We start from the raw sequence: 18,483 nt of genomic DNA, 5'->3' as shown, positions 1-18,483 counted from the left end.
ACTGCTTCAAGTTCTGCGCACTACTGCTGAGAGGAGGGGCGTAACTAAGGAAAATCACGTGGCAAAATCACCAATTAGTAACCCCCTCTCGGCACACACAAATAATTAGTAACCTAATCTCGGGAACCTGTGAGAACCTGCTGGATCCCACCTCTGATTCTGTCTGTACAATATTATCCTGTACTACGTGGTTGGCCTATACTGTGAACAACATGTTTGATTTACTGCAGATACTGCATGGATTTGACAATGACATTATTTAATCCTTGAAACCACTAAGTTTGTTACAGACCCAAAATTGTAAATTAACAAGCAGGTGGTCAGAAATGAAATGCAGCTATGAATAGTATGTAGCCTGTTATAATCTGTTGCATATTTACCAAAGAGATTCAAAATTCAAATTGGCCATATGTCAATAAAAGGTGCATGAGTAAAAAAAAATGCTAATAACAAATGAACCTCTATCCTTGATATGCATGAGAGGGTCAGTCAGAATAGTGGGTTGGATTCTACCATTTCACTCTCTCCCTGAATTGTATTCATCTGATACTACACTCTCTTGCATTTACTCATGAGACCCTTTGCCCACTGAATGTGTGGGCACTGATATAATTAAATGATAGAGTCTATCCCACTGTTCCCAATCCGCAAACTGCTTGATCATTTTGCAGTGCCTTCATTTCAGATTGTCATGCTGCCAAAAACATTCTATACTGCTAATACTACTCCTTTGGGGGAGGGCGGTATAAAAGTGGAACTAATAAATAAATAAATAAATAAATAATGTAATGTGTGCATTAAAATATACAAAATAAGAGTTGAAGTGCTTCATTTCCACTTGTCAATTTGTATGGGTTTGGAAAGTGCTTTCCTAGCAGTTGTCTCACATGAGTTGAGAATGGAGGTTAAATGTATGACCTGTACAAAATTCCGTTTAAGTAATACTGCCTTTGAAATACAACCATGTGGGAGAACGGCCTATTTTGGTCTACATGGCAGACATTTTCTTTGACCCAAATGATAATCCAGAGTGAGCACTTATTTACCATATAACACATCAGATTCTGAAAAGAGTCTCTGTTAAGATGCTAGTAATAGAGTAAAAAGTTTTGTTCAATTGTAGGGCACTATTCTTTATTTCCAGATGAGAGATAGTGTTAATCTTTTGTGTTGTTTTCCCCCTCAAAGTTTGGTCTGGCTTTGGTGCTTATGTAAAGTGTCTTCTATCCCTGCTTCTACACAGCATTGTCCTTTCACGTACCTCTACTTTTCTGTGGTTTTCATGTTGTGTTTGCTAAACTTGCTTTATTACCATCCTTTTCAGAAAGGTCACAACAAAGTCTGAGTGAATGGGAAAGTCTGGCTTTTTTATGATCCTTTCCCCATTAATATCCCTTTGCAGTTCTAGTCTCCACCATCCCAATAGCAAGTTACTTCCCAGTACCAGGTAGTTTTTGAAAAGTTTTTTTAAAAAATTGGTAATTGATAAATTGCTGTAGTATATAATGCTATATAGATAAAAATAACAAATTTGAATTAGCAATGTTTAAAAAACCCTGTAGTAGTCTATGGGGGAGATGACTACTGTGTGGGATAGGGAAAAGCTGGGAAGCCCTATCAGCACTGTGTTTAATTAGCAGCTCCAGCACTAATAATAAAGCCTAGTGAAGGCAGTGAATACTACATTCTTGTGGAAAATGCTCTGCATCTCAAACTGCAACGTAATGTAGACTCTACCCACTGGCTACCATGTTTTGGTAAAAAAATTTAACCATTCAATTGAGAACTTGCTAGTGGGGAGCTCTTTGCTGCATACTCTAGCTTTGACTACCGTCTTGGTTATGCTGTCTCCCTGTACTTTGAGCAGCATCTTCTTTCAGAACTAGGACTATTTTCCAGCTTCTCTCTTCAAGATTCACTACTGTCACCATTCTTTCTGAACCTTCCTGATCTTCCATGGTCTTCAACCACTACCTGTTTTCTTCCACTACTCAGTCTCATCTCTAATCCTTACCCTGTGCTTGTGTTATGTGTGTGCAGATTATAAAGCATCTGGATGATGACTGGTAAAATGCTTGAGTAGCAGTGAAGAGACTGGATTCAAATCCCAATTCTCACCTAAAAATTCGCTGGGTGACATTGGGCCATTTTTTTCCCAGTTTAGCTTAACTCACAGGGTTGTTGTGAGGGTCACACCCGTCTTTGAATTTCTTGGAGAAAAGGTGAAATAAAACTATAGATATAGGGCTTGCTTAGTAGTATTAGTGAGTTGGAGATCATGTGTGGATAAAATGCCATCGAGTCATTTCCAACTCATTGGGGACCCTGTGAATCAACATCCTCCAAGACATCATACAAAAGGATAGAAGTAATGTGCATGCATTTGCATTTCCTTCCCCAAAGGCAGCTGCTACTATTTTAATATCTAAAATATCATGTCAGAATTTTCCAGGTGATAGAGTTTCTTCTCCACTGAGGTGTGAAATGTAAATAATAAATCAGGTATGGGATAGCTAGCAAAAAAAAATTCAGGGAGTTGGTCTAAGTTAACACTGGTATGTCTTTGGGGATGTTTTCAGCCAGTAGCTAACTGGAAATGTTAAAATGACATATTTCTGTCTTATTTTGCCACAGCATGCTAAGAAAACTATCCTGGGTTTTTCTGTCTCTGGTGCTGTTCATTCATGTTTTAAAAACACTGCAGAGGAACTGGGATTGGGAATCTGAGTATACCTTGTTCATGTCAGCCTTAAAGGTAAAACTTTGCTTCATTTACTTCATGAATCATCCACCTTTCTCACTGAGACTTAAGGCAAACGACAGAACTATAAAAACAGTGCAACAAAGACCAGCATGGTACATACATGCCCTGACCTGTATTGCCCAGGCTAGCTTGATCTCATCGGAACTCAGAAGCAGGGTCAACCCTCACAAATATTTGGATGGGAGACCTCCAAGGGATACCAGGGATGTGACCTGGGGCTGGCAATGGCAAACCATCTCCAGACATCTCTTGCCTTGAAACCCCCGCCAGGGATCTCCATAAGTCAGATGTGTCTTGATGGCCAAAAAATGATACATATAATAGTGCAGTAAAACTAGATTTCACAATTAAGCAGTAAACAGTGCAATAAAATTTGTAAAAAAAGAAAACCCTCCCAACCACTTCTACTTAAACATTTGCCATACAATAGAACTGTGAGCACCTCCCTGATTTGTCAGGTAGGCTGTTCCACATGGTGGGAGCCAAAACTGATTATTTGGGTGTGAGTAGCTATTTTCCTTACCCTTTTTTATGTTGGGGCACTTTCAGAAGGTTTTCCTCTGATGAGCACAGCTGTACAGAAATCTGGTATCTGGTGAAAAGATTGCAAAGTGGTTAGTTATGTTAGTCTGTCATAGCAAATAAAGCAAAATGCCTCAGAGGCTAACAACATTGATTTTGATATGAGTGTTTGTTAATCTTCAGGATATCTGAATAAGTTAGCTGTGACATACTGAAATGTTGTCCCTCTTTAACATGCCACTGGGCTTCCATTTTATTTTGTGTAGCAAGAACCATTCTTGAAGCAAACATTGGTAGTTTCAGTTTAAAATTGGACAGAAAATAAATGAAAAGTCAGAATTTACACTTCATAATGGCCATATTTAATACACTGGGCAATTTCCCCCCTCTACTGTAGTGGTACATAATTTTCCCAATCTCTATGGTAGTGGTTAGTGTCGTACTGGTACTAGAGAATCATGGGTTCAGATCCCTGTTCAGCTATCAAGTTAACTGGCTGTCACACTTTTTCTCAGCAGAGAGATGATGTGAGGATAAAATGAGGGGAGGGGGAGGGGGATGACAACCATGGACATTCTCCCAAGCTCCACAGAGAAACAGCAGAGTCAAAGTGAGACGGGTAACTTCAACAAGCTGGTAAATGGTTACAGTCTGACTTAAAAGCCTTTCTGCAACCCCTAAGTGATGTATGAATGTGTTGCTGTAACCTGCCACAAGTCTGCATTTACATTGTAAAATATAAGATGCATAAATTATTTTCTACGTTGATTAGTTTGGATTGCAAGATGAGCAGGAATTCCAGTGATACGTGGAACTGCTGTAGGCATGGTAAATTTGAATTTATAAATGTTTATAGATTTGTCGCTTGCATTTGAATTCCATAGTGTGTTTGGTATTGGCTACATTTGTTTTCTGTGATCAGGTGAATAAGAACAATGCCAAACTTTGGAACAATGTCGGTCATGCTTTAGAAAATGAGAAGAACTTTGAACAAGCATTGAGATTCTTCATACAAGCCACCCAAGTTCAGCCAGGTGAGTTGGAAACAATTGTCTGCAGTGATTAGCCAGGACTCAGCTTGTGCTGAAACCTGTGCTACAAGACACTATTCTTGCACAGAAAATGTTCAGAAATGCAGCCTTTCATAATGTAGAGAAGTACAGGGATCCTTAACATATGAAATAATACATATCTGTGCAGATTTTGCATCCTCGCATGACTTCAAACTAACAACAGCAATCCAGTTTCAAAAACCTTCTGGAAGGGATTTTCTCTGTTAAGCCACTACAAAGTTAGTCCTTCAGTGTTGTTTCTTTTAACTGAACAATGGAGCAAGCAAATTAAATTTGCGTTTTGCACGATAAATCTGAGATCCTGACATGTATTATAGTTACGCCTGGTGTTCATTACTTGTGAAGTTTGTTGGGTTATTCTCATATTAACTTCCCTGAACTAGTTTAAAAACAAATCTACATGCTAGATACTCTGTTAATATTCAGCCTTAATTTAAATCTGAATGGTAAAATTGATAGAATTTAGATTGTTGCAATATATTTATCTTTGATTCAATTGCCTGTGATGTTTGGTCTTGTCCTGTGGTTTGTCCTTTAAAGTTGACCTTGACAGTTCTAAAGCATAGATGGAACCGAGTTTAAAAGCAAATAATAATATAATATTATATAATATTATAATAACTCATTGCTATTTACCTCTGGATGATAAAATTTTCAGTATTCTTTTTAGTCTGTAGCATGGTATCACTAAACTGATCTATTCCAGGTTGATTTGAGTAGCCACCTAGTACTTTCAGTATTTATTTACTTTTTATAGATTCAATATGCTCTGGCAATTTAATCTGTAAAGCCTAAATTTCCTCTTTAGTATTTAAGGAAACAAAGGGCCATGTCCTTAAAAAAGGGCAATACAAACTTTCCCTTGCCGTTGTTCTCCAAACAGCAGCATTTGTGCAGTACCATAGGTAGGGTCTCTGAAATTCTTCCACTGTCACATTCTGAAGACCATCTTTGGATTCAGTTTCTCACTCCAGCACTTTAGCATGAGGTGTAAAGCATCTCTTTGCAAATGTGCCGTGTTTGACACCAACCTAAAGGACAGAAGAATAACAAGGCACTGAATATCTGAGAAGTTACTGGTGGGAAATAGAATAGTTGATGTTTGCTGTTGCTGCCGTTGTGCTGCCATTGCACAAGAAGCTAAAGTCATTCACATGAAGCATCCATTTGAGCAATTCCCCCACCCATGTTATGGGCAGAATCAGAACAGGTTCTGGTGGGTTTTCCGGGCTGTGATTGATTGGTGTTGATCCACCAGACCAGGTAAACCCACCAGAATCAGTTGAATCTGGCCGTGAAGGCCTTCGAGAACCAGAACACTTTTCAAAATATATCTCATTGTACTTTATTGACAGACAATCCAGAGAATTCCTGTTTTAGGTGAAGAAGTTCACAGGGGATTGGGGAGGGGGCATCATTTGGGTGCTGCTTTATATTAAAGGACTGGTTAAGAATGGTTTGGTGACACTCATAAATGATCCATTCTGGAACCTGCTACTGAAGGAGGATTGGCAAAAACACCCAGGCATACCATAGGACAGTGGCAGTATAGGATAGTATCTCAATTACTACTTTTGCTATTGGTCCTGTACCATACAGTTAGTTTTAAAAAGGGAGCAAGGTTCACGAAGTTACAAAGGTGAACCTGTTGTAACAAAATTAAATATGCAGTGCCAGGAAGGAAAGGGTTATGAAGGTTCTGGCCAAGTTCTTGGAAAGGTTAGAAAGTGCTCTCAGGTTGCACCTGACTCCATAGGATTTTCAAAGCTAGAGGTGATTTGCCATTGCCTGCTCCTTGTTAAATACCTAACAGTAATTCTAGCTGTGGACTGTCATCACATGTGAAGTTACTGGATTGGCAAAGTGACCGTGTTTATCAAAGACCTAACTATGCAGAATGACCAGCTTGAAATGAATCATATTTAAAAGTTCTGGTGCTTGCCTTGCAATTGAAAGAGATAAATGGGAGCATCTCTGGTGCAATTTTCAGCTGTTTAGCATAAGATGAACTTACCCTGTAATATTTCTTGGGATGCTACTTAAGATTATAACAGCTATTCACTTATTTCTCAGGGGAAGATTTAATACATGTCTTTTTTCCCCTTCCTATAATTTGAAGATGATATTGGTGCTCACATGAACGTAGGAAGAACTTACAAAAATTTAAACAGAACCAAAGAAGCTGAAGAATCCTATTTGGTTGCAAAATCACTGATGCCACAGGTAAGAAATAAGATAATTCTAAAAAGCAATTTGTTTGAGAACTTTCAGCAGAATAACAGGCAGTAACCTTCTAAAGCAGCTGATAATCTTTTTTTCCTCCCATATTACTAGTTTGAGACACCTGCAGTATGCTGAATTAAAGATATTTAAAGGACTTTTCTGACATTTTAAAGAGCATATTAAATTACAGTTGTGGTGTTTGTGTCAAAATATTTTTATGTAAGGTCTGAAGTATCACATTTGAAATAAAGTATGGGAGCTTTGACCTAAACAGGCTTATGCCACACTTTTCGGTGACATAGGTCTGCGATCGTGGAGGGTGGTGTTCCCAGGCTGGAAGGCTGGTGAAAGCTGACTAAAGTTGGCTCCACCCTCAAGAATGTCCCTGGTAGAAATGGTAATTTTCAGAGCTGTGCAGCGCCCAAACACTGGTGTGTCTTTGCTTCCCTCACCCGCAATCTGGATTGGACTCTAAATTCCTATACTTTCCTATTTCTTTTTCCTAACAATTATGTGGCCCAGAAACTTCTAAAATATGATATCGTCCATACATCCTATATGGCCCATATATGGCCACTGCTTGCCTCTGCAGTAGAGTATTTGCTTTCTGTGCAAACAAAAGTTGTACTCAATTCAAAATAGCTTTGTTTTGTAGACTTCCCTGTTTTAGAACTGACTTTGGGAAAAATCTGTTCAGTACAAGTTTTGTATCTATATGGTAATTGTTTAATAACCTCTAGTTGATACCTCTAGACATGATACAGATTTTCTTCTTTCAGATTATTCCAGGTAAAAAATATGCTGCACGAGTTGCTCCTAATCATCTGAATGTTTACATAAATCTTGCAAACTTGATTCGAGCAAATGAGTCTCGCCTGGAAGAAGCAGACCAGTTGTATCGCCAAGCAATTAGCATGAGGCCAGATTTCAAACAGGCATATATAAGCAGGTATTTCTATATTCTGTAAAAACATTCTTAAAATACATAAAACATATTTCTATAATGGTTTCTAACCAGGCTCATGCATTCGTTTTCTTATTTATTTCTTAAAAGCCCAAGTTTTGAACTAATACCAAAGCACTTTTACCAAAGTGTGAGGTAATTTATGGCTTGTTTTATTGCCACCACACTGGATGATTTGTGGATGCTTGAACAACCTATCTAACTACTTTTGTATCAGATGTCCATAACACTTTAAATACCATATGGTGGCTGACAACCACTGCCCTCTCCCCTGTTTTCATCCACAAACTGTCATTTTTTTCCATCCCACATTATTTCTCAGGCCTGCCCAGGTGAGCACCTGGGAATTATTTGTGATATCACTCAGATCCATGTTATTATTGCTGTATAATGTGGTGTATAATATTTCAGAAGTTATCAAAAACCTAGAATATAGTGGATTGGTGCAAAATGCTCACAGGGCCATGTCCCTAGTACTTAACCACACTTTGACAGCCCATCATGGACTGCTCTTGTTCTCTCATCTGATGGAAATTCACTGGGAAGAACCAGTTAAGTGCCTTTTGCAGTCCCCAATTACCCTGCCATAGTAAGACAACAGTGGCCTGGCTAGGAATACAGCAGCATATCCTCATATATGATGCATGCTGTCAGTATCCACTGGCTCATACTAATCTTTTTCTAGGGTGTATCCCGAAACAATCCGATGTTTTATCCTGACCTTCTGCGAGAGAGGAGCTCAGGGTGTTGCAGAAATCTTTTTCCTTCTTCCTTTACCATTCTCACACTGTGAGGTAATTTAGGCTGAAATAGCGACACGCCTAGTGAGATGACGAAATAATTTCTTGAACCAGTTCTAATGTAACTAGACTTGTACCATACCCCACACCATGGTAGGAGGCCTTGACTGATGACCTCCAGATGTTTAAGAGTTACCTGAACTTGTATCAAAAGTTCAAGCCTTACAAAGGTACTGGGCCCTCTGCTAACTCCTGTAACAAGCATCTTGGGCTTGAGCAAGTCCATAGGCTTTACAGGTTCAGGGTCAAGGACACTAGATCTAGAACCTTGTCCCTATTTTTCCTAAAAAAAAAAATTCAATTAGTTATCAACATAGAAATTTAGGGAACTCTAAATGAAAGCTTCACCTAGATCTCTCTGTACAGCCATACACCATTTGTCCTATTAGATTCTTGAGTGAGGTATATGTTTAAAGTAATAGGTGGCATCAGGACTTATGGTTTTGTTTCATTTTAGGTGTATTACCAGGGATATTGAGTTTGCTAGTCCTCATAATTTGGGCTCAATTCCAGCCCTCCTGGGAAGACTAAAAATGTTTTGCTGTGGATTCCCATCTTTGCTTTTGGAGCTGGTTTTCTCCTGGACATAGTTTAGATAACGGGGGTGGGGGGGGTGGGGGGGAGAGTATGGGTTAGGAATGTACTATTCAAAGAGCTAAGCTGGGTGTTACTTCTCCTTTCAGTCAACCATAAGAAAAGGAAACAGAAGAACTTGAAAGGCTAAATATGATATCAGCTTCCTGAGAGAGACTCCTGAAAACCAGTGCTCAGTTTGCATGACATGGCATGTTAAATAATACTGTTTGCAGGGGCTTAGTGAATGCCAAGGAAATGGGATTGTCTTGGCAAATTAGTTCATTTTTATTCACATGTTTTTAAACTAAGCAGCGAACAATATTTAGAAGACTGAAGAATTTTTTCTATAGCCATGTTGGGCATGAAGGCATATTTTAAGTTTAGATCTTTCTTATAAGCAGGTTAAGTTTTCTTTATCCTTCCACGATACAGAATTTCACACCCTAGTTCTTCTGGCTGTCCAAACTGAACTCAGTATTTTCAAGTCATAGTTCCATAAGCAAAAATCATCTGCCCAGAAGCACTTTAAGCAAACATGTCAAGAAGATTTTATTTGAAGATTTTGTTTTGTTTTTTAGAGAATTTAATTATTATCAGATTTTCAACTTTAATAAAATTAACTTCAGAAAAAAGGAAGCAAATCTATTTTGGATTAACAACTCTCGCTTAGATTTTGCCACCATGCATGGCCTAGCCACTGCTTTTTGAGGTTGTGGGCACTAGTAGAAAGCTGGAGAAAATTCTAATAGAAAACACACTGATGTTACCAGAAATGTAGACATCGCCAGGAAAATTCATTATAAGGAAACAATACTGAGAATCTGTAATTAGAAAACCATCATGTGGGTTACATTTAGCAGACAATTTACAAGAATTTAAAAGAACTGCAAGGGAAATTATAGCTTAGGAAAATGAAAAAACTTCATTAATTAGATGTAGTGATTAGGGTCTGAGTATTGGACTAGATCAGGTGTGAATCTCTCTGGTACCAGGGAAGCTTGCAGCGTGACCTCGGTCAGTCACACACCAGAATTTTTTTTTCATCCCAACTTTTCCTAATGAAAGGAGTCTCAAAGCAGCTTACAGTCACTTCCCACCTCCCACACACACACATACAACAGGCAGGTAGTGTTCTGAGAGAACTGTGACTAGGCCAAGGTCACCCATCAGGCTTCATGAGCAGGAGCAGAAAATCAAACTCAGTTTTTAACCACTTCAACACACGGGCTTTCAACATAATCTACTTCACCTGGAGGTTGTGAGGCTAAAATTAAGGAGAGTTATGCAAATCACTTTGTTGGGGAGAAAGGCAGAATATAAATGAGGTAAATAGAACATGAGTCAAACTGGGAGATGAGCTGTTATTGAAAAAATCAAGTCCAACAAAGAAAACATTTGATTTGGATGTGCAATGTGATGTAAAATTGAAATCTCCAGCCAAGTGGCTCCAGTAAGGAAAAAACCAGAACTGGGTATCATGTCTTTGCATGTCTCTTTTTAATTCTTGAGATTATGAATTGGACCCAAAACTGTGAACTTGCTGATGCCATCATCTGTGTTTCAGTGTTATTTGCTGCCCTTTTTTCCTTGTACTTTTTCTGGCTGTTTGAATGTCTCTTTAGGACAACCTTAACTGAAGTTCTGTCTGGTGTGCCCCTTTCTTTATCCTAGGGGGGCAGTAGTCTAGCAAAAAGAGTTTTCATCACCTGCCCAGACTCAGACCTTCCCCCCCCCCCCCCCCCCGGTATATTGACATTGCCGTGGAGCCAGCCAGAAAGGCATGTCCTAGATCATTATTCCTGCACCTCCTTTCCCTGGCCCCCGGATCTCCCCTTAGCGCAACTGGTGTAGCACTTTTCAGTTCTATATGTTGTTTGCACTAAATAAAAATCAAACAGTAGGTAGATGAGTGGAAACAAAAATTAACTTTGATTCTTCAACAGGGGTGAATTGCTTCTAAAAATGAACAAACCGATGCAAGCGAAGGAAGCTTACCTTCGAGCCCTTGAGCTGGATAGGAGCAATGCAGATCTGTGGTATAACCTGGCAATTGTTTACATTGAACTGAAAGATCCAACAGAAGCTCTGAACAACTTCAACAGGGCATTAGAACTCAATCCCAATCATAAATTGGCATTGTTCAACTCTGCGCTGCTGATGCAAGAATCTGGTATGTTGGTTCAGTTACAAGTGGTGTGGATGTCAAGTGTTTTATAAAATTCTGAAGTCAACATCTAACATTCTGTATTTTCCTATAGAGTACATGAGTATAAAATGTGCCTGTCATTTAAGGGACATATTGTAGAAATATCTGTTAAACCACTTAAAATATCCATGGCCAAAAGAGTATCATTAACTAAATCTAAAACCAAAATTAGCAGATCTGAGGGAAACGTGGCATAAGATGAGTTGAAAGTACTTGCTGCTTAACTGTTAATTAACTACTACAGTTGTTCAAATGTAGAGAGTACTGTTGGCTATATGTGTTTGCTAAAGATAGGCTATATCATGTGCTTGCATGTCTCTTTTTAATTCTGGTGATTATGAGCTGGATGCAAAATTTCACAGGCTGAGTTCTGCTCAGGGATTGGAATATTCCCTCCATTCCCTTCCTTCTGCAGCCCATTATGTTCCCAGAGACACTGCCTTTTTCTTGGGGCAACCCTGGCAACAGTGTTTGGAATAATGTGAGCATTTACAGTAGGAGGTAGAATTGACAAAGCCCACTCCCTCTCTTCTGCCAAAGGAAGACCCCAGCTATAGATTATACAAATGTCTGCATCATATAAGGAGATAAAAAAAATAAGGCAAGAAGTTGCATTGTGTAAGACACCTCACTTGTAGCATAAATTATTCAATTTTATTTTGGATCGTTAGACTTCAGATTTCATTTACATGATGAGTTTCAATATTAAGATGTATTTTATTTTCTACTACATTTTTATTAGATGTAGGCAGATAATAAGCCTTGGATTTGTTTATAAAAGTATATGGCAAAATCAGATTTAATTGCAGTATGTGCTAGATTAATGTTGTCAAAAATATCATTGGAAGAACCAACACAGCTAGGCTAGACTTCATCCTATATTAAAAATTGAATTTTATATAAGTATTGACTTCTTCCCACATACCTTTGTATAATACCTTTAAATTTGTACTAAAAATAAAATCAACATTTAAGGTTATTTACAAATTTTAAGATTGTGGTTCCCCCAAGGGGGCTGGGGACTGATGTTTTATGAGGAATTCAATGATCGTGGATATCTGCTATCTGGGGCAAACCATGGCAGTCAAATGGATTTTAGAAACGTTTATAGTTCTTATGTGTCCTGAACTACCTATTCAACAACAAATAGATTTCCACAGGCATAAAGAGGTAATTTTCACAAATTTTCCTCTCCCTCCCAGGGATGTAGGTATAGATTGTTTTATGGGGGGTTCAGGGGGTGGGGGCAGGGCCATGCCCCCAAGCCCTGCACCCAGTCTCAGTGCTTATAAAAGCAGCGAGGCCAGGGATGGCAGACTACCCTGACCCACCTGCCCTTCCCCTCCCCCCCCAGCTGTGCTCCCAGTCAGCAGCCGGCAGTCTCTTCTGCCTCCCCTCCAAGCAGGGGCGTAGCTAGGGGAAATGGAGCCCGGTGCAAAATCTAAGTTTTGTGCCCCCCCATGGGCGACCGCTGTGATGCTGGAATCCACCCCCAAACAGCATCACTTTCAATGGTGTTTAAACTAGAGAGCCCAAATTCTCCTTTTAAATCCACCTTAAAAGGAGCATCTGAGGTCCCCAGTTTAAACATTAAAAGTGATGCTGTTTTGAGGTGGATTCTCCCCCATGCTGAAACAACATCACTTTCAATGTTTAAACTGGGGACCTCAGATGCTCCCTTTAAATCCATGCCGAAGGGAGTGGATTTAAAAGGAGAATCTGGGGAAATTTGGGGAGTGCCTGCTGTCAGGGTTGCAATTATTAAGCTAGCAGCACCAAAGTTTCAGAGTATCAGTAGGAGACGCCCCTGATGATACCACCCAGGTATGGTGAAGTTTGGACCCCCAAATGTGTAGCCCCATCTCCTGTTAGCTCCCATCGGAAACAATGGGGGATGGGGCACCCTCTTTGGGAGTCCCTAGCTTTGGACTCCTAGACCAAACTTCACCAAACCTGGGTGGTATCAGCAGGAGAGTCTCCTGAAGATACCCTGAAGTTTTGGTGTTTCTAACCTAGAAATAACACTGAAAAAATACAAAAACCCCACAAACGAGGGCGGAGCTTCGGACATGTAATGGGGGAGTTGGAACCCTTGCTCCCTCCTATGGGAAACCTCGATTTTCTTGCCATAGCGGCATTTCAAGGGGTGTTTTGAGCTGCCCTGGGGGCGGGGGGGGGGGATCAGTAAAAACCCATGGAAATCTATATGGGATCCAGCCTTGTGTGTCTAATGTGACGTTTTCTACTTTCAGTATCTTTTGCAAAGTGACTGAAGTTGTGAATGCTATTTTAATTTGATGTAATGGTAAATATAAATAGAGATCAATTTAGAAAATACATTAATGTACAGTATGTACTTTTAACTATGCAGTTAAAGGAATATATCTAATAACTCTTCTATTGCAATAGGTGATGCTCAACTTAGGCCTGAAGCCAGGAAACGGCTTTTAAATTATGTAAAAGAAGAACCTCAGGATGCGAATGGCTATTTTAATTTGGGTATGTTGGCAATGGATGACAAAAAAGACACTGAAGCGGAGACCTGGATGAAAAAAGCCATAAAGCTACAGGCTGGCTTCCGAAGTGCATTATTCAATTTGGCACTACTGTATTCTCAGACTTCAAAGGAGCTGAAGGCCCTGCCAGTCCTGGAAGAGCTGCTGAGATACTACCCTGATCATGCCAAAGGTTTGATTTTGAAGGGAGATATTTTGATGAATCAGAAGAAGGATATCAGAGGAGCTAAAGAGTGCTTTGAGAAAATTCTGAGAATGGACCCCAACAATGTACAAGGGAAACACAATCTTTGTGTAGTTTATTTTGAGGAACGAGACTTATTAAAAGCAGAGAAATGTTTGGTAGAGACACTGGCCTTAGCCCCGCATGAGGAATATATACAGCGTCATTTAAGCATCGTCCGGAGCAAAATTGCATTGCTTAGTACAGGTGAAGCCTCTGTGATTCCCACAGACAAAGTTGCAGTTTCAGAAGGGAGACAGGCCACTTTTACAAACTTGAAAGAGATAAAAAATGAGCAGAAAGCAACTCGGACCCCAGACAGTAGTAATAAAAATAAAGGGCCAGGAAAAGCCAAGAAGCTTGAAGAGAAAAACAATACAGACAAAGAGACAAAAAAGAAATCTACAAAAGAAATAAAAGACATAGAGAAAAAAAGGGTTGCTGCTTTGAAAAGACTTGAGGAGATTGAACGTATATTAAATGGGGAATAAGTTCTTGGGTCACCTTAATGCTGAAAGGTGATACTGTGTCAAAATGACCACTAGGTCCCTAAGAATGTGGAAAGAGCAAGAGCATATCATTACTCTTTTTAAAAAGCAGGAAAAGGGTTTTTCTGCTACATAAGGAAGATAATCTGTTATGAAAATCATGGATTTAAATAAAGAGTTTCTGGGTAAGGAAGTGAGCAATACCTGGGTCAGGAGTTTTCTGCTGGTGAAAATGGTAATTTTCATACTAAACACTGCTGTATTAACTTATTAACCCAGAAGCAAGACCCACTGAACTCAGCAACACTGGCTTCAAAGTAAAAAGCATTTGAGGCTGGCCTAGCCTTCTAGTGTTTGGTTACATTCCTGGAGAGATAAGACATATTTAAAAGGAATCTCATATATGGTGGGGTTTAGACTGATTTTTCAAGGGGAGTCTTTCTGGTGGAAGTGCTTTTAAGAGTGCAGCTTCAGTTTGAATAATTCTTTTTATTTCAGTTTACATATAAAATCACTGGTGGCTTTTTTTAGTGATATATTTATTCATCACACTCATCTTTTCTCCTTATCAGTATTCATGTTTCAGAACATGTCAAAGATTTAGTAGTAAATATCAATCATGTTACTTATGCGCATTCACACATTTCATAGTTTTTTCAGTCTATATAGATCACACTGACATTCAGTGGGTCCCTACATTGTACGGGGGCGGGGCGGATAGATATATATAAAACACTCCCATGCTTACTGAAATTCCTTAGTGATTGCTTAAGGTCCGGTGGTGTTGTTTTATATAGCAACTGTGTGTGCTTGTATGTATATCAATTATCAGTCAGCCTGCTAAAAGGAATCGCTGGATATGAAACCGCCAGGTTTATTTCTTTCCCATTATGTGTGGAAATTTGGGGCTTAAAAAAAAACTTATAAATGGACTCTCTGATTTAGTATATTTAATGGAAGAAAACCTGACATTCTTTTACGATCACTGTAATGGTGCTTTTAGTTTTGGACGCTTTCATGTAAATGTGACACAACTGACTGTCTGAAGTTAATCACATTTCTATCATTGGTAATTTTATTTTATTTTTAACTGAGGGTTGCTTCACACAATTCTTAAGTTTTTGAAGTCTCTCTAAAATATTTATTCTTACTGCATTTCCAGATTGTTTTCACTGACATCTTTCCCAGAATGATTTAAGTCATATGTGAGATATGGGTTGATGAATTGTTCATTTTTACATCTGTGGTTATGTATTTTTTTCCCTTTAAATATATTTCTGGATTGCCTAAAATGTGTTTGTTTTCCTTTTGCTATTGCCTCTTCAAGTGAACTGAGAAGAAATTCACTCTGGCAAAACATTTGTAGTCTTGTGTTCTTTCTGAGTGTTTAATATAAAATACAGCAACATAATTTGCAATTAGAGCAAGGTCCAAAGCCATCAAGATTTTTTACTTTAAAACCAAATGGGCTATTGTCCAATAAGTCCAGGCAGCCAAAAGAACTTGTGTATGTAAAGCAGGTCGTTTAGCTTGGTCTCTTGGCCAAGTCTGATAACAAACTTGCAATATAATTCCAATTCTTTGCTGTGGGAAAAAAACAAAGGTGGAAGGTCCACAGAGCACCCAGCTAGCCCTGTGATCCCCTGGAATGTAGCCATAGAAATTCATGTATTGCTTAATATGCAGTAAATTATACTAGGATTCCATGGCATATATACTCAGACTAACTTCACTGCAAACAGCAGAGTTACAACATCTCCAGTCATTCAAATGATGGTTCACCTAAGCTTTCTGGATACTCACACTCCTGGAGTTCAATGGCTATTAATGAGGACTAGACAACTTCCATGTTCAGAGGCATTATGTTGTTCTGCTCCCACTCTTTACATTCTTCAGCCATAGACAGAGCTTTGCTCCCTACAATTGTGGTACTGGTTACAAACCAGTAACCATCTGGAGCAGCTCAGCTGTTATTTTCTTTCGCTTGAAGTTCTGAAAGATAAGCTTGAAACAGAGCATACCCAGTTGTCATGGGATGGGTTTCAGTGTCCTGGATAACTCCTGAGTTCCTCACGTTTAATAGTAAAATACAGCTAGCCTTGGTAAGGATAGGGATGAGAAAACTGGATAAGAGAACTTTAGAAATTGTTAGAGCAAGAAACCCCTGTGACCTTAGAATGTCAAGACAAATGCTGCCATTACTGTTAATACTGGGATAATGAATTATTGTCGTAAATGCAACCTTAGGTGGTTTGAAAGGGTAGTCTGTAGGAAACTGAATTGTCAGGAAGAAAACACCTCCTTTGATATGGACTGTCATTAGCCACATAATTGTGGCTTGCCAATGAAATATTTCATCTCCAACTGGGCCTATAGAACACTCTGCTGGTGGGTCATGGGCTCCTCCTTTGCCGCCTCCTCGTCGGGCCTTTGGCTGGTGGTGTTTTAGGTATGCGCTCCTGACGTTAGGATTAAAGAGTATGTTTCCATTGTTGTTGCATAAAGGAGTTCTGTGAAAATGGAGCAATAAGAATAGAAGCATTGTAACTTGTGTCTACCCAGCATGACGCTGTTATGCCCAACGACCTGTGCAGAGCTGTGATATTTTAAGCTGTGATGACCACAGTACTGTTTTAGTGCTTATTCTTCTGCATAATAGGAGAAATATTAGAAGAAAGAATCACAATTCTAGGAAGTTGTCCAATTGTAGATGTAATTTTTAGTTTCCAAGCATTCTCACCTTTGTTTGATTTGAATTATTGGTAGCTCTATTGTAATTTTGGTGCTATAGCTCACAGAAATGTCTTTTGCCAAGCAGGAAGGCTAGATGCAAACATCTCTAGCTCTCTACAGGGAGTGGTGATTAATTTGATGCAATTAGAAACGCACGTAGCCTTTTGAAAAAGTGAGGCCCAGGAATTGGATGGAAGTGGAGAGTTGTATCTGTCGTTTTAAGCAAGTTTTTCCATGTCAGCTTGCAGCATTAGCAGCTCTTGCTATGTGGGTGTATCACTCTAAAGAAATACTGAAAGCACAGTGCCAATTCTAGAAGCATTTAATGACTTCTCTGCAATTGTTAAAAGTGTGTACCCTCTCATTAACAGTCAGCAAAGGTTTGAATGTAGCATGTGCAGAATTGCAGGGGTGTGAGTGATTGGAGGAAGAACATGAAGCAAACTACCAAGCGGTAGTTTCTCCTAAGGAGAAGAGAGACAACTTAAGAGAGAGAGATGTCAGTGCATTCTTTTACATTCCTGCAATTAACAATCTTTCATACACAAGGTTATACTTTCAACTGACTTAAAGGGAGTGATTCTGTATAGGATTGCACTTTAACTACAAAACAGCCTTTCAGATCACAATTTACATACCTACAGAACTTTTTTTGTGTGGGGGATGGGTAGGAATGGCAGTGGAAGGGAAATATAGTTTATGCCCTGCTCTGTTATCGATATCTGCAGAGAATGTTCACAATTGTTCCACATGAGTTGTCTCAGGTCTTTGAAATGCAGTTTATAATCTAACTGTAATTTTCTTATTTTTTTATTCTCCCCTGCCCCAAACTGAGTTGGTTCAGTTCAATTGCAGCTCTACCTGATATTTATAGAATTGGAAAAATGTACCGTAATTTGCTACCCTTCTGAATTAATAAAGTCGCATCATGTTAAAGTAATTAAAGCTGCAATTTACAAATCTGCTTAAGTGAGACTACTTTGATTTCAGGTGATTTAATACTTTTTATTAAACTGCCTTAAGTATTATGCCTTAGCTTGCTTGGGAGTCAAATACAGGAGACTATAATTCTTCAGTTCTTTTGTTAAATAATTCTAAGAGGAAAATTCATTTTATTGAAAAAAAATATCTGTGTGGTAAAAGGCATCCAGCAGAGTATGTGGTGGCAAGGAAGGGAAGGTGGGTGATATTTTCCTCTTCCCTCCACCACCACTGAAGCTCCCTCTTCCCCTCTTTATGCCCTTTCTCTTTCCCCTTCTCTCTCTTTTCTCCTCCCTCTCCCTTCCCCATTTCTCTCTCCCCTTTTTCTTTCCCCATTGCTCTCTCCCCCATTTATCTCCCCCTTTCTCTCCTAGTTTCCCTTTTCCACCTTTCTCTCTCTCCCTTTCTCTTCCT

At 39.1% G+C, this 18,483-nt stretch overlaps 1 protein-coding gene across 4 annotated transcripts in view; it reads left to right on the top strand.

The window, feature by feature from the left end:
• TMTC3 (transmembrane O-mannosyltransferase targeting cadherins 3) overlaps positions 1-15,647 on the top strand; it is a 43,147-nt gene extending 27,500 nt beyond the window's left edge. For all 4 annotated transcript variants that reach the window (XM_048500273.1, XM_048500272.1, XM_048500270.1 and 1 more), the window contains 6 exons: positions 2,635-2,755; positions 4,209-4,320; positions 6,479-6,582; positions 7,362-7,531; positions 10,866-11,092; positions 13,538-15,647. In XM_048500273.1, coding sequence (XP_048356230.1) covers positions 2,635-2,755; positions 4,209-4,320; positions 6,479-6,582; positions 7,362-7,531; positions 10,866-11,092; positions 13,538-14,358 — 1,555 coding nt within the window. In that variant the 3' untranslated portion in view covers positions 14,359-15,647. The remainder of the gene's footprint in view (positions 1-2,634; positions 2,756-4,208; positions 4,321-6,478; positions 6,583-7,361; positions 7,532-10,865; positions 11,093-13,537) is intronic.
• Positions 15,648-18,483: the final 2,836 nt, after the last annotated feature.

The sequence above is a fragment of the Sphaerodactylus townsendi genome, linkage group LG06, assembly GCF_021028975.2.
Source record: "Sphaerodactylus townsendi isolate TG3544 linkage group LG06, MPM_Stown_v2.3, whole genome shotgun sequence".
Lineage (NCBI taxonomy): Eukaryota > Metazoa > Chordata > Lepidosauria > Squamata > Sphaerodactylidae > Sphaerodactylus > Sphaerodactylus townsendi.
This window is presented reverse-complemented; position numbering and strand designations above follow the sequence as displayed.